The following is a 14245-nucleotide window of genomic DNA, read 5'->3' as shown; positions in this document are numbered from 1 at the left end:
CATTCTTTAATATGGTTAATATTGGCATTGTTTTTAATCTTCTATCATGAAAAAGATTTTATTTCTTATTAAGTATTTGCTAATTATGTTTATTAAATTGCGTTTGATGGTTTACTAAATTTAACAAAAACAATATTTCACAGGTGTTGAAAGAGAAAAAAAAAGGAGTGAACTTTAAGCATAACTGCATAAGATATTTAGCATACATCATCCAAAACATCTATCAACAAAATCAGTATGAATGGTAATAGTTCACCAAGCTTGGTATAAGGATGGAAAGGAGAGGGAACGAAAAATTTGTTAACCTAATAGTTAAGCTACAAAGTAGAAAACTGATTATGTATCTTAACCATTTGATTATCAAATTTTTCATTCTCACTTTTTCCATCCTTTGTAACCTAAATCTCTATTCTGGGGCATTAGGGGTGGATAGTCTTTGGTACCATTTATTACAATGCACCATTTTAGATGTGCTTGGCAAGGATCGACTTGACAACTCCTCGAGCTATCGGGTGATAGCACTCACGAGCCTCTTGAGAACACTCGTTTGGCCAAAATCTTCTCTTCCTCTTTCCCGTCGCCTTGTACGAGAGCCCTGTAAAGTGGGCGAAGGTACTTCATCCTCCCAACTTCCTTCAAAGTTTTCTCCACCTCACCATAGAATTTTCTGCACTTGGATAAGATTGCCAGTTGAAGAAAAGCCACTTTTATTTCATAATCCTTTGATTCTGATAGCCTGTAGCGTTCGTCCAAGGCTAAGACCTGCATGAATAATATCGTATACCAGATATTGAATGGACAACAAAATACAATGATTAGTTTCAACCAAGGGAAATTATCGAGTGAAGAGACCAACCAACGAGCTCTGGTTAAACTGACCCACACACTAGACACTACCAAACAAGAAAAAGGAAAAGATATATTCTCTTACAAGATCGAGTAAAATTTAAAGGTTCGGGACAAATCTAAAGGTCTGCATAATATTGGAAATATGGACTGCAAAATCACACCGATAGCACTGACATGAAAGATAGACAGTAATTTAAAAGAAACAGATTCGTAAACCGTGTCGTGGTAAAATCACTGCCTTAGAAACGAATTCTCTCCGATGTGTATAATCGTTGCAGTAGGCGGTCCGTCCCCCGAGGTTAACACGGTCGCTTCAAATTTCGTACACCTAAAACCAGAGTGGACTACTAGTGGTATTGCACTTCTGATAAGAAAGCACACAGAGAACAACTTTAGAAAACACTTGGAGAGTGAATTCTGAATGTTGAGAGTGAGTTGAGAAACTGAATCTACCTCTCTATTTATAGGCTAGATATAAGATTAAAATCGTCCATAAAAAATCGTTCAGGTTCATTGTATCATTATTCAGCTGTTATAACTCCCGAAATTAAATCATTATTCAACTTGTCCTCTTTGTACAAAGTTGGAAATCAGTCCAGATACATCTTAACGTTTTGATTTAATTTAGGAAAAAACTGTTTAATTCCAGACAACTCAAAAATCAACTGTTATTATTTAAATTTAAACAGTCATCAGCAGTCTATAAATATCAGGTGAAATCTTTCACATTTTTTCATTTGTTTCTTTCAAAAAGAGATTCCACAAGAATTTTCTTTAAAAAGATAATATCCGCACGGACGTCCACGACCACGAGCCAAGCCGAACGACGGCGGAGGTGTGTGTGAGTTACCCTTGTTCTCTTTCACTCAACAAGGAAGTGGAGAATTCAAACCTTAAATATCCATTCCCAATAGTGTTTCTAATACTATGTGGGATTGAACATTACTAACACATTAAAATTTCATATCTAAGAACAGCCTCAAGTTAAGTTTACCCGGGAAAATAAAGTGCATTACATCCAAAAACTCTAAAACCTTAGAAAAAGCATAGCATCGCAGAAAACGGTAAAGTTTTATATTTTACAACATAAGCAAATCCGTCCTCTACAAAAGGATATTGTTCCCTCAATGCAGACAAAGAAACTAAGCAACTTGGAAAGTTTCTGGTGGCAGCTAATCGACATCAATATATGTACTTGCAAACCCATAACTGGGTGCATTATTCTTAAGCAAAGAAGCCCAGTTTCACAAAAAGAAAAATAACTAAAATATGTTTTAATCTCGCTACATGTTTTCAGTGATTGAATAAAAAAAAAGATAAGAGGACTAGGTGACATTTAGTCCCTTCCTAATAAATAGGTTAGGCGGCTAATAGCATATGTTGTGCTGCTTGGTTCTTTTCGAACTATATCAGAATGAGTTCCCAAAAAAAAAAAAAAACAGTTCCTCTTGCATAATTGTTCGTTGACATGATATCCTCCATCCAATACCGTGGAGGCAATTCTTACAGTCTTCTCCTTACAAGTCGAATCAATTCATATATGTCACTTCTTATTAATCTTCAATGGATTCAACCCACAACTTTTTTCTTGACATTCTAACCTAATTTTCCTTCCATGCCCACAACAGCACACATCTAGCATAGTCGTTTAATTGCATCAGCCAATTAAAATTTCATCTTTATATGTATCTAAGGAAGTACACAGGATCGCTTTAAGAGAAGAAATGGTCGCTTTAAGAGAAAACAAGAATTACCTGAGAAGCCTCGAGAACTCTAGGCAGATTCTCTAAGTAGATCTCCCATTCCTGCCCTTTCCAATCTGCAACTTCATCTTCCCTCGGAATCCTCCCATGTTCGAATTCATTTGCCAATGACAAAATTTTAGTGTATAGATCAGATACTGGTTCGTGTGCATCTGGTGGGATACCAGTTCCCTCAGTCCACAACACCAGGTCTATATCTTTCTCTATTCCAGGGACTTCAACTTTAAGGAATTCAAGAAATGTCTTGGTGTCAATTGATCGGAACTTGAATTCATCAATATAATCCAGGATAAAGCAATCAAAGGCTGGTCTTCCAATCCAAGCATTCCAGTAAAAACACATAATAATGCACCAACATTATTTACAAACAAAGTGAAGCCTTTAAAAGAAAAAGGCTTCAAGATACCTGACGTTCAATGAGCCACAGGAACTGAAAACCTTTCTCGTATGGAATTTCAGAATATATCGCATCAGGATCAACTCCTTCCTGACAGTTTTTGAGCTTGGTGAATTCCAAATTATCCTTAAATTTCTCCGCTTCCTCCTTTAAACCCTTCCACCAATTCCAGTGTTCAGTATAGCTCTGTCTTCACCCAGCACAGCCTCAACAATTCTCCTTTCTGCATATGTTGTAAATCCCTATGACCACAAAAGAATCAAAGCGAAATTACCTAATTTTCAAAGGTCAAAAGACATCACAAAATCGACAAATCCCGGCTTATCAAACCATATATCATTCTATTGATCAATAAAACACAAACCATTCTTTACAGCAAAGCACATGCACATGCAATATGAAAGCAGAGATAGACGGAGGGGGACTGGCGGAGTCGTCCTTTTAAAATTTCAAATTATCATATTATTTAGATATTTTGCTTGTATTTTCTATTGATAACTATTTCGTCTACCTAAAATGTTCGCTTTTATAAGTTCGACTTAAACATAATCCTGCACACTTTCAAAAAGGAATAGTATAAATAACAGAGTATTACCTCATTCAACCAGAAGTGCTCGTTGTTCCGATTAGTGATAAATTTCCCGGCCCAACTATGAGCCAGCTCATGAGCCACCACCTGCGCCCCACTGGCGTCTCCTTTAATCACAGTTGGAGTTAAAAACACAATCCTCGGGTTCTCCATTCCGCCATATGGGAAACTTGGCGGCAGAACAAGCAAATTGAATATCTCCTAAGGATATTTTCTAAACAACTTCTCACCTTGCGTGATCATCTCCTCCGTTCCGGCGAACTCCTTTGCCGCAGCATCCAAAACGCTATCCACCGCCTCAGCATAAATCCTATTCCTCGGCCCCACTTCCCTGGACCCTAGCTCCCCAACTGCAAAAGCGAACAAATAAGGCTGGATCGGCTGGTTCATGCGAAACTCCTCGAGTACCCTCGTTTCGGAACTCCATAACGAATTAAATCCTGAGGAACGTTAAGCAGAGCGGTGTAACGGATTCGGTTGGCGGAGGTGTCTTGGCATGGGAAAATGAAGCGGGCATGGATGGACTGGCATTGAGTGTAGACGAAAGGGTGTTTCTTGTTAAAAGTTTGGGGCGGACAGAGCCATTGGAGGGCGGTAGAGGAAGGGGAAGTCGAGAAAACGATGAAAAGGAATTGAAACGGCGGTCGTTCGGGAGGGAAATGGAAAGCTTGGTTCCTTTGATCCGGTCAGGGGAAGAGGAAAGAGAGAAAGGGAGTGGGAAAAGTTTGTAGGGGCTGAGCACTTGGTGGATGGTAAGAGAGCGGGTGTCGAAGGAAATTTGACCGGCGTAAGAGAAAGAGAGGATGAAGAAAGCGACGCCGTGAATGGTTTATTTCCCTGTTATTATTCTCATTGATGTGTTGTAATATGAAAGTTGTTTTCATTGTGGTTTATCCATTTGGATCAACTTAACTGCTTCAATGTTATCTATCTTCACTATTATTATTTTTTCCCTAAACTTCTATTCACCATGGAAGTTTTCGTATATTTTACATGGCTCTGTTTCAAATACTCTGTATAGTTCGATATTTTTACATATGTTTATTTTTACATTCAGGACCGGTACAATGAGTTTTAATGTCCTGAGTAAAATAATAATTTTATGTCTCTATACTTGTATCATATAATAGACAAAACATAAATAATTTTTTTAAAACAAAAATGTAATAAAATTATAGTCAAACAATATTAACACTAATATAAACCAAAACCTACAATGCTACAAATATAACCTAAAACGATGTCTTCGTGTATTTTTTTAAGCAAAAACCTCTATTATTTTACGATAATCAATACTTTGTAAAAATTGACTTTCAATGCTTAAAATTGCTAATCCGTTAAATCTATCTTGAATCATCGTGCTTCGAAGATATGATTTCAAGAGCTTCAATTTTAAAAAATTTCTTTCCGCGTAAGTAACCAGTACCGTATTAGGCTAATGCCCCTTCAAACATACTGGCCTAGGCTAAGTCCCATCTGCCACATATATATTGGGTTCTTCTATTGTCTCAGACTATACCATCGTAAGTTATCTCATTTGAGGGAGTACATCGTGCTCTATTAGAGCTGAGTTTGCACCAACCCGAACTAGATGTTATCCATTTTATCATATTGTAATTTATTAGATAAACGTATCCATTTGTTTTCATATTATATAATAAGTATGGTTTAGGATGGATTTGTTTCTTAAGCAATACAGATCAATTCTAAATATTTTGGACTAATGGATTCTCTCTGGGCGTACGTTAGCAGGACTAATGGATCTCCCAGATTGCTCCGTCGTTGCTGATTTTCTTTCATCTTCTTGCGTTTCTAGTTATTTCTGGTTTGGTATCGGTGGGTTCTATGGATGCTACAGCTTCAAATTTGGATTGGAGGAAGCTGTTTGGGGGAATGCCTAATCAATCCCTAAATTACTTCCTGCCTGAGATTACGGAGGGTATCTCTATTGTTAAACCTCCAACCGCCGTGATTGAAGAAGGAATTACAGAGTGGAGTCATGCAGTGGTGGATAAATTCATCGGAGCGGCCCCCAATTTTGGTTCAATACAAAGAATAGTTGAAATACTTTGGGGGAAGACTTCGACGGTTAAGGTAAGTTTGGCTGGCCCTAATCTCTATGTGTTTTTCCTTTTCGAATGCGTCTATTAGAGACTGGGTGCTTGACAACGGGCCTTGGCATGTTCAAAATAAACCACTGTTGTTGAGGAAGTGGGAGCCAAACCTACAAAAGCTTGATTTAGACCTTAGAAGTATTCCTATTTGGGTGCAAATGTATAACGTGCCTTTAGAGCTCTACTCCAGGGTTGGACTCAGTTATATTGCGAGTGTTGTGGGTCGTCCTCTCTACATGGACTCCATTACTGCAACTAAGGAAAGACTTGAATATGCTAAAGTCTGAATGGAAATAGGGATTGATGCAGTAATTCCTGAGGCTATAAATGTTGCTTTAAGTGATGGTTCTGTTGTTAGGATTCGTGTGTATGTGCCTTGGTTGCCTAAGATCTGCTCTCACTGTAGGATTTTTGGGCACCATCTTAGTGCTTGTACTGAGAATCAAGCTCCTTTGAAGTGTAAGGAAACTCAAGTGTGGAGGAGGAAAGTTGTTAATGACTCCTCTGTAATCAATGATAAGGAGAAATAGTTGGAGAGCACTGAGGGGTCTGATTTGGGTCAGGTTATTTCTTCTGGTTGCCCTGCTGCAGCTATCACTGAGGGAAGTACTAAGGGACTGGAGCTGCAGGTAGGCACTGCGGAGGAGCTGACTGTGGAGGCCTTGCAAGAATGCAGTGAAGATATTTCCAAAGAAATGGTTGATCCTGTTAAGGTTGATGTTAAAGGGGTAGAGCAGATAGCTAATGCTGGTGTGGTGAGGATGGATAAACCAAAAACATCCCTTAATCAACATGGTGGTGAGTTTCCCTCCTTACAGGACTCAATGAACAAGAAGAAGTATAAGGGGAGGAAGAAAGATAATTCTGGTTCTACCAGTAAATTGGAATAATTGACTGAAGTGGGAGGGTTAGAAGGCACTAGGAAGCCTAGAGCTGCTGCTTTGGGTCTTACCTTACTTCTTAATGAGATCAAAGCTAAGAAAATGATATGATTGAGAAGGTTGTTGGAAGTGGAGCTCTTCCTAACCATGCTTCATGATTTACTCTTTTTGGAATGTAAGGGGTATCAACAATACCCTTAAGCAAGGAAAGGTGGTGAAGAGGTTAGAGAATATTGGAGTTGATGTGGCTTGTTTTATGGAAACCAGAGTCAGAAGCACAAATAAGTCTAAGTTGTTTTCAGGCATTACTGATGAGTGGCATAGTGCTGTAAATTATGAGTACATTGATAGTGGCAGATTATGGATCCTGTGGAAGAGAAGTTTGTCATTTTCAGTGTTAAGGAGCTGTGATCAAGCCCTTTCCATTATAGGAGATGTGGCTGGTCACAGGGTTGTTATTACTGCAGTATATGGGAGTAATAACAGCCAGCAGAGGAGAGATCTTTGGGAGCATTTGAGAACTTTGGAGAGTGAGATTGGTTCTATTCCTTGGGTGATTGGAGGTGACTTTAATGTCATTGTTAAGGCCCAGGAAAGCTCTGATTATTTTGTTTTAGGTTCACATGTCTCACTTGACATGGAGGAGTTTCAAGGGTGCATAGATGACTTGGAGTTGCAAGACCACCCTTTTGTGGGGCCTACTTTTACATGGTCAAATAAGCAGGAGGGGTCATACCTGGCCAGGAAATTGGATAGGATCATGATTAATGCTCAGTGGTTGCTGGAATTTCCAGATTCTTTTACAGAATATAAGGCTCCTGGTGTATCAGACCATTGCCTTGGAATTCTTTGGACACAGAAGGGTATTCAGGCTAACAGGCCAAAGCCCTTCAAGTTCTTCAATTGTTAGACTGCAAATGTGAATTATTTGAGCAGTGTGAGGGATTCTTGGTTGGGCAATAGTGGGGGTAATGCTTTGCAAGTGTTGTTTAGCAAGTTGAAGAGACTGAAACCAGTATTAAAGGAGTTGAACAAGCAGCATTATTCTGACATTTCTGCTAGGGTAATAGCTAAGAGGGCTGAACTGGAGCATGTTCAGATTTCTAACCTAGCTAGGGCAAATCAGTGTGGAATTGCAGAGGAAAGAAGAATCCAGTCTGATCTGGTTAGTCTAGAAATTGCTGAATTGGAATTTTATAGGCAGAAAGCCAAGTTGCACTGGTTGCAGGAAGGTGACCTAAATACAAAATTCTTCCATCAGAAAGTGGAGGCTCACAAGAAGAAGAACTTACTTGTTTGTAGAACTTACTGCAGATATAGTTCACTCATACTGCAGATACTGAAATTCTCTAACGAGAATCAATTTATCATCCTTTACAAACATATGAGTATCATGATAATTAGATCTGGCAACAAATCAAAACAGATACTGAAAAAGTTGTAGATAATTATAACTGTTACTGTTAGAATCAGCCGTGTATAAGTATTGTTTGTTTATGAATCTTTTACAATAAGGATAAGTCTTAGGAGTTTATTTATAAACCATTGTAATCTCCTAAATTCAATAATGAGATTTCTCTTTCATTACCTCTTTTATTCTTTCCTTCTTCTTCAGTCGATTTCTTTAGATTATAAAAGTTACAAAAAAAAAGTAAGTTCTACAAAAGGGTTCTCTAATTCACATTAGTTATCAAATAAGTTACTGTTAGAATCAGCCGTGTATAAGTATTGTTTGTTTATGAATCTTTTGATGGAATGGCTGCAGTTTTGTTAGAGTTTTATAGCAAACTTATTGGAGTAGCTGACCCCTTGGTTCAAGGATGTCAGATTGAAGGGTTGAGGGACCTTCTGAATTATTCTTTGCCTGCTGGAGCTGACAGAGTCCTTGTGGGGGAGATTACAGACATGGAAATTAAAGAAGCCTTGCTCAGACAAGGAAAAGATAAAAGCCCTGGGCCTAATGGATATACCTCCTGGTTTTTCAAGACTACTTGGGGAATTATTGGTAATGACTTCCTAAGTGCTGTGAGGTATTTCTTTCATTCTTCTTACCTCTTACCAGCTTTTAATGCAATAACCATTGCCCTTGTGCCAAAATCATTGAATGCTTGTAAGGCAAGTGAATTTAGGCCCATATCCTGCTGCTCTGTTGTCTATAAGACTATTACTAGAATCTTGGTCACGAGACTTGCCCAGTACTTCCCTGACATGATCTCAGCTAGTCAGTCAGCTTTTGTAAAGGGCAGAAGCATTACTGATAACACTTTATTAGCTCAGGAGATTGTTAAAGGATACTCTAGGAAAAATCTTTCCCCTAGGTGTGCAATCAAGATTGATCTGTATAAAGCATTTGATTCGATTAATTGGGGTTTTATGCTTAATGTTCTTGAAGCTATTGGTCTGCCTGCTTTATTTTGTGATTGGATTAAAGCTTGTGTAACAACCCCAAGCTACTAATTGCTTTGAATAGTAGCTTAATGGGGTATTTCAGAGGTGCAAGGGGGTTAGGCAAGGTGACCCACTGTCTCCTTACTTTTTTGTTATGGTCATGAATGTGCTTTCCTGTTTGCTAGACGCTGCAGCTAGAAATGGAATTTTCAAATACCATCATAGGTGCAAAAGAATTTCTCTCACCCATCTATGCTTTACTGATGACTTGTTGCTGTTTTGTTATGGATCTATGGATTCTGTGTTGGGTGTTGTAAGTGTCCTAGATAAATTTTATGAGATGTATGGACTAAGGTTAAATGCTTCTAAGACTGAGATTTATAGTTGTGGATTGAATGGTGGTGATTTAGAGCAGATTCAGTGTGCAACTGGCTTCCGTATTGGCCAACTCCGTATTAGGTATCTAGGGGTGCCCCTTATAACTCGTAAGCTCACGGGGAAAGATTGTATTGCACTTGTGGTGAGAATTAAGGAGAAGTTGAGGCAATGGTCAAGTAGGAAATTAAGTTTTGGTGGAATGCTGCAGCTAATTAAAATAATCTTGTTCAGTATCTTTAGCTACTGGAGCAGGCAACTTGTCCTACCAAAAGGAGTGATTCGGGACATTGAAAAGTTATGCATGCGCTTCTTTTTGAAAGGTAATGACGTCTCAGCTAGGGGGGCTAGGGTTGGTTGGAATCAAATTTGTTCACCTAGATTTGAAGGAGGCTTAAGGCTATTGAGTCTGGCTGATTGGAACAAGACCTGTTGTTTGTTGCTAGTTAAGAACATTCTTGCTGATGCGGGCTCTTTGTGGATCGCCTGGATTAAGGCCTATTGTTTGAAGCATGAGGACTATTAGAGTGTGGGGAATAAATCCCATTTCAACTGGATACTTAGGAAATTGATTAAATTGCGTGAAGAGGCCATGGTTCTGTTCCCAGATCCTGTAAGCTGGACACAGGTCAGGGGTCGATGGGTGTGGGATAGAATCCGGGAAAGAAAGAATAGAGTGGAATGTCATCGTCTTATCTGGTTTCCTGCTCATGTCCCAAAATTTTCTCTGATCACATGGATTGCAATCCTTGATTGGCTGCCTACCAAGGACAGACTTGCTCGGTTTGGAGTGGTGACTGACCTTGCTTGTGGGTTGTGTGGGACTGGTTTAGAGTCCAGGAACCATTTATTCTTGGAATGCTCTTACTCGAGAGCAGTCTGGGATTCTGTTTTGCACGTTTGTAGGCTGCATCATCAAGGATTAAGCTGGGATGATCTTATTTGCTGGATGACTAGCAATTGGAAGGGTAAGTCGCTGCTAGTTCATGTTCTGAAACTAGCATGGACTGGATTTGTCTATTTCTTTTGGGAAGAACATAACTATCTTGTTTTTAGGGGATTGTCGCGTTCGACAGATGCTATTGTAAATATTATAAAACTGGTTGTTAGAATTAAGTTGTACATGCATGATATGAATAGATTGGATAAGGTAAATATACAACTTTGTAGTGATTGGGGACTCATATAACAATTTGTAATATGTACTTTGTAGCAGCTTGCTGCTTTCTTGTGGATGAATAGATTGAATTATCCAAAAAAAGTATGGTTTAGGATAATAATAAGTTATTATTACCTTTCATAAGTTTTAAACTGACTGTATTTTAAAATTTTATTTTAAACTAGGGTTATTTTAATATACTTGTTTAGGTCATTTTGGATTTAAACCGGTTTCAGGTTAAATCACTTTTTAATTAAATGCTTAAATTTAAATTAATTTTGAGTTGAATCAATTTAGGTATTGATTGAACAAGTTTAAGATATTATTTTAATATTTAATTATTTATTTTATATAAAAAAGTTCCCAATCATAAAATATATATTATTAAGATGATATATAAAATTAATATAATTAAACCCAACCATTAAAATATCAATAGTGAAAACGAGTATAATTTTTTTTGAGAGTGTATACAGTTTGTGTTTTCGTTTTTTTATATAAATTCTAAAATCTATTCCTAATCATACTTGGATGAAATGACAAAAGATAATTCTAAGAGAAAGAAGAAGAACACTCATAATAGATCTAGAACTTATAACTTAAAAGAATATAAAAAAATTAAAAATGAACAACTTCATCAATCGATCAAAAATATTTGCTAAGATTATAAAGTTTGTTAACTCACACTTATCCTTTTCTATTGTTATTTAGTACTTCTATTATATGTTATGGTCTTCAAGGAATATATCAGTTAAGAAAGATGCTTATACCTGATTATTATAAACCGAAAGTAACATTATCTTTATTTGTTATTCTTTTCTTTTTGGGTTATTGTTTAAAATATATCAGTTAAGAAATATGATATCAAATGTATTATTATTTTTATTTTTAAAAATTTTAAATATATTTATAAGTATATTTAATATTATTTACAAAATTATTTTTTACCAATAACATATTAAATAATATTTTTTGTTTCATACTCTTACTCAATAGTTAGAGGGAAAGTTGGTAATTAGTTATGAGAACCATTTGATGTTCATTTTCAAATAAATAAATAAAATTTTAAACACACATAATATTTAATTTTTATATCCATATTTACATATTTTTAAATACCAATACTATTAAATATGAATTGTTTAAAAAATAAAAAATGTGAAAACTTATTTTTATTTAGTAGGGGTCAACCCTTGTTTAACAAATAAAGCAATTTATACAAATGAATGAATTGGAGATATTATTGGAATTTATTGTTTCCCGGAATCTTATCAAAGAATATAGAATCCTAAAATGAAAACAGCCAAGGAGGGAATAATTATATTAGTCGTATCTCCCTGCGAAGCTTATGATTTGGATGAAGAAACCAAGGGTTTATTCATTTTCGGATTTAAAAATTTCTCCCGTCTTGAGTTTACTTCTAAGATTCCTCCACAAATTGGAATTTTGCAAGTTTAGATCGTCGGCTGGATAGGATCTGGCAAATTTGGACATGATATGAGAAAAGCCTACAACACCACATCAAAGTAAAAAAAAAGTCAAATTTTATATATAATAAATTACTACCAAAATAAAATATAAATACTAATTTAAACCAAGATCAAACATAAAAATAATATATTGATTCAACAAGATATATATGTCTGTCTGTATTAAAATTTATCTCAACTATGGTGTAAACAGAAGAAAACATTTTATGAAACATCTTTATGATAACTTTATCAATAAATAAATAAGAGTAAAATGATAAGGATTTGTACATGAATCATAAATTTTATATTCAATCTTTTTATTTATTTATTTATTATTTTAAAGATTATATAAAAATAAAATAATTATTATAATAATATTTATTACCTTTCTTACATGCTCTTAACTTCTAGGAACCAGAACTAACATTATTATCTAATAGCAGCCAAGGCAAACAATAATCGATACTAGCTTTATATCGATTTTCCAGTAAAAAAATTGCAAGCAAGCAACTACTCTCCACAAATGGCAGTGTTGAAGAAACAGAGACCAAGGAATGTAAGAATCGAAGTGAAGACAGCAAACGAAGGATATATATATATGCAGTTATTAACATGACAAATTAGCAATCGTTTCACTCCTTACCTTGACCTTCGGTGCCGTTTGCGTCCTCGTCATTCGCATCCGTGCTGTTATTTTCTGAAGCCTTTGTATATTTCTGCCGGACTTCGGTATTCTGACCCTCACTAGAGGACTTCCCATCATTTGGCCCATCGGGGTTACTGATCTTTGCCTGTTTTGTTCAATAAGTCAAATTAACAATCTAAGTAAATCATACCAGCTTCAACTTCAAAAGTAAATCATTATGAACTTAGTAAGCATGCTTAATAACAAGTACTTTTTTACAGCAATTTAATTTTTTTTTTAAAAAGAGATTTTAATTTCTAACTTTTTAAGTACACTTACTAAATCTCAAACTCTACCAAAGTACAGGGACCATCATCATTTTTGAAGTATAAAATACAGGTTAAATGAAAAGGACAGATATTTCTCTAGATTGATTGTTTCTTGGTTGATATGTTACTCAGGTCCTTTATTTATTTATTTGTCAGTAAACCTGTGTCCAATATAATTTCGGACATGAATATGGAGATTTATCTTTCAAATGTATGATTTTTCTAATAAAAACTGAACATAATTCCATCAGACTCATATTCGTGTGAATTTCGAGCAACATATCTTAATTGTGCCAATTGTTAAGCCTGCACATCAGTTTAATAAAGCAGAATAATCATCTAATAAATCCCACAACTTATAAGAACATAAAAGTGCGAAAATCAACCTTGATCCTGTCACGCCAGTTAAGTACAAGTGGTTGAACAAATAAATCCATCGAGCTGGAGAGTATCTCTTGTTGGAGCTCTTGATCCTTGCGTGGTGGTAAATCAGGCTGAGATGATCTGATTGTTGCGGAAGACGGCTATCGGATAGAGCAAAATCGCAACTGATAATTTGAAAAAATAAATATGAAGATAAAGAAAACACAATTTATGTGGAAAACCCCTAAATAATATTGAGTAAAAACTACGGGCAACGGTAGAATAATGTCACTATAAGAAAATAAGAATTACAACTTCTCTTGATCTACCAAGGAGAAAACAATGATAATTCTCTCTTGATAAAAAGGAGAAAACAACTCTCAAGAAAACTCTCTAAATTCTCTAGTATTGGGAGAAATCTAGAATGATTTGGGATGGTTTTGAAGCTAAATGAGCTAGGGTATTTATTGTTGAAGCTTAAGGACTAATTTATAAATACCCTAAATTACAATGACCAAATGTGATTATCCCATTATCCAAAATTCAACTAAAAATCAATGCTAACTTTCGGTGCCCTTAAAAGTGTTTGACAATTTTAATTTTTTTTATATATAACTTTCCACCGAAAGTTATCTGGATTTTCAACAATCTCACACTTGAAGATTTGATTGGAACAATCATATATTCACACCATTCTTTCTACCTTGTACCTTCATGTTGCTTATATTTCTATCAGGCCATAAGAGGATCGACACCAGGTAAATTTATTAGCATTGATTGCCTTCGTCATGAAATCTGCTATGTTGTCTTTGGTATGGATCTTCCGCATATCTACCGTCCCTTTTTCCACCTTTTCACGAATGAAATGGTATTGAACTCGTATGTGCTTTGTCCTTGAATGAAATATTGGATTCCTTGCTAGATGCAAGGCGCTTTGACTG

At 36.0% G+C, this 14245-nt stretch overlaps 1 protein-coding gene and 1 pseudogene across 1 annotated transcript; one reads left to right on the top strand and one right to left on the bottom strand.

Moving 5' to 3' along the window:
• Positions 1–185: 185 nt before the first annotated feature.
• On the bottom strand, positions 186–4421 carry LOC120161596 (annotated as a pseudogene).
• A 5527-nt stretch (positions 4422–9948) lies between these two features.
• Positions 9949–10598, top strand: LOC120161531. Its single transcript, XM_039171747.1, has 2 exons — positions 9949–10324; positions 10570–10598. Exons 1-2 carry the CDS (start codon positions 9949–9951, stop codon positions 10596–10598), a joined length of 405 nt encoding a protein of 134 aa, XP_039027678.1.
• The last annotated feature ends 3647 nt before the right edge of the window (positions 10599–14245 follow it).

Source organism: Hibiscus syriacus, unplaced genomic scaffold (assembly GCF_006381635.1).
Source record: "Hibiscus syriacus cultivar Baekdansim isolate YM2019G1 unplaced genomic scaffold, ASM638163v2 tig00111402_pilon, whole genome shotgun sequence".
In the NCBI taxonomy this organism is placed as follows: domain Eukaryota; kingdom Viridiplantae; phylum Streptophyta; class Magnoliopsida; order Malvales; family Malvaceae; genus Hibiscus; species Hibiscus syriacus.
This window is presented reverse-complemented; position numbering and strand designations above follow the sequence as displayed.

Coding starts and splice junctions, on each gene's coding strand:
- LOC120161531 (XM_039171747.1), top strand. CDS start 9,949: ATGGTTCTGTTCCCAGATCCTGTAAGCTGGACACAGGTCAGGGGTCGA. Junction 10,325..10,569: donor GATGACTAGCAATTGGAAGG/GTAAGTCGCTGC, acceptor TGTACTTTGTAG/CAGCTTGCTGCTTTCTTGTG.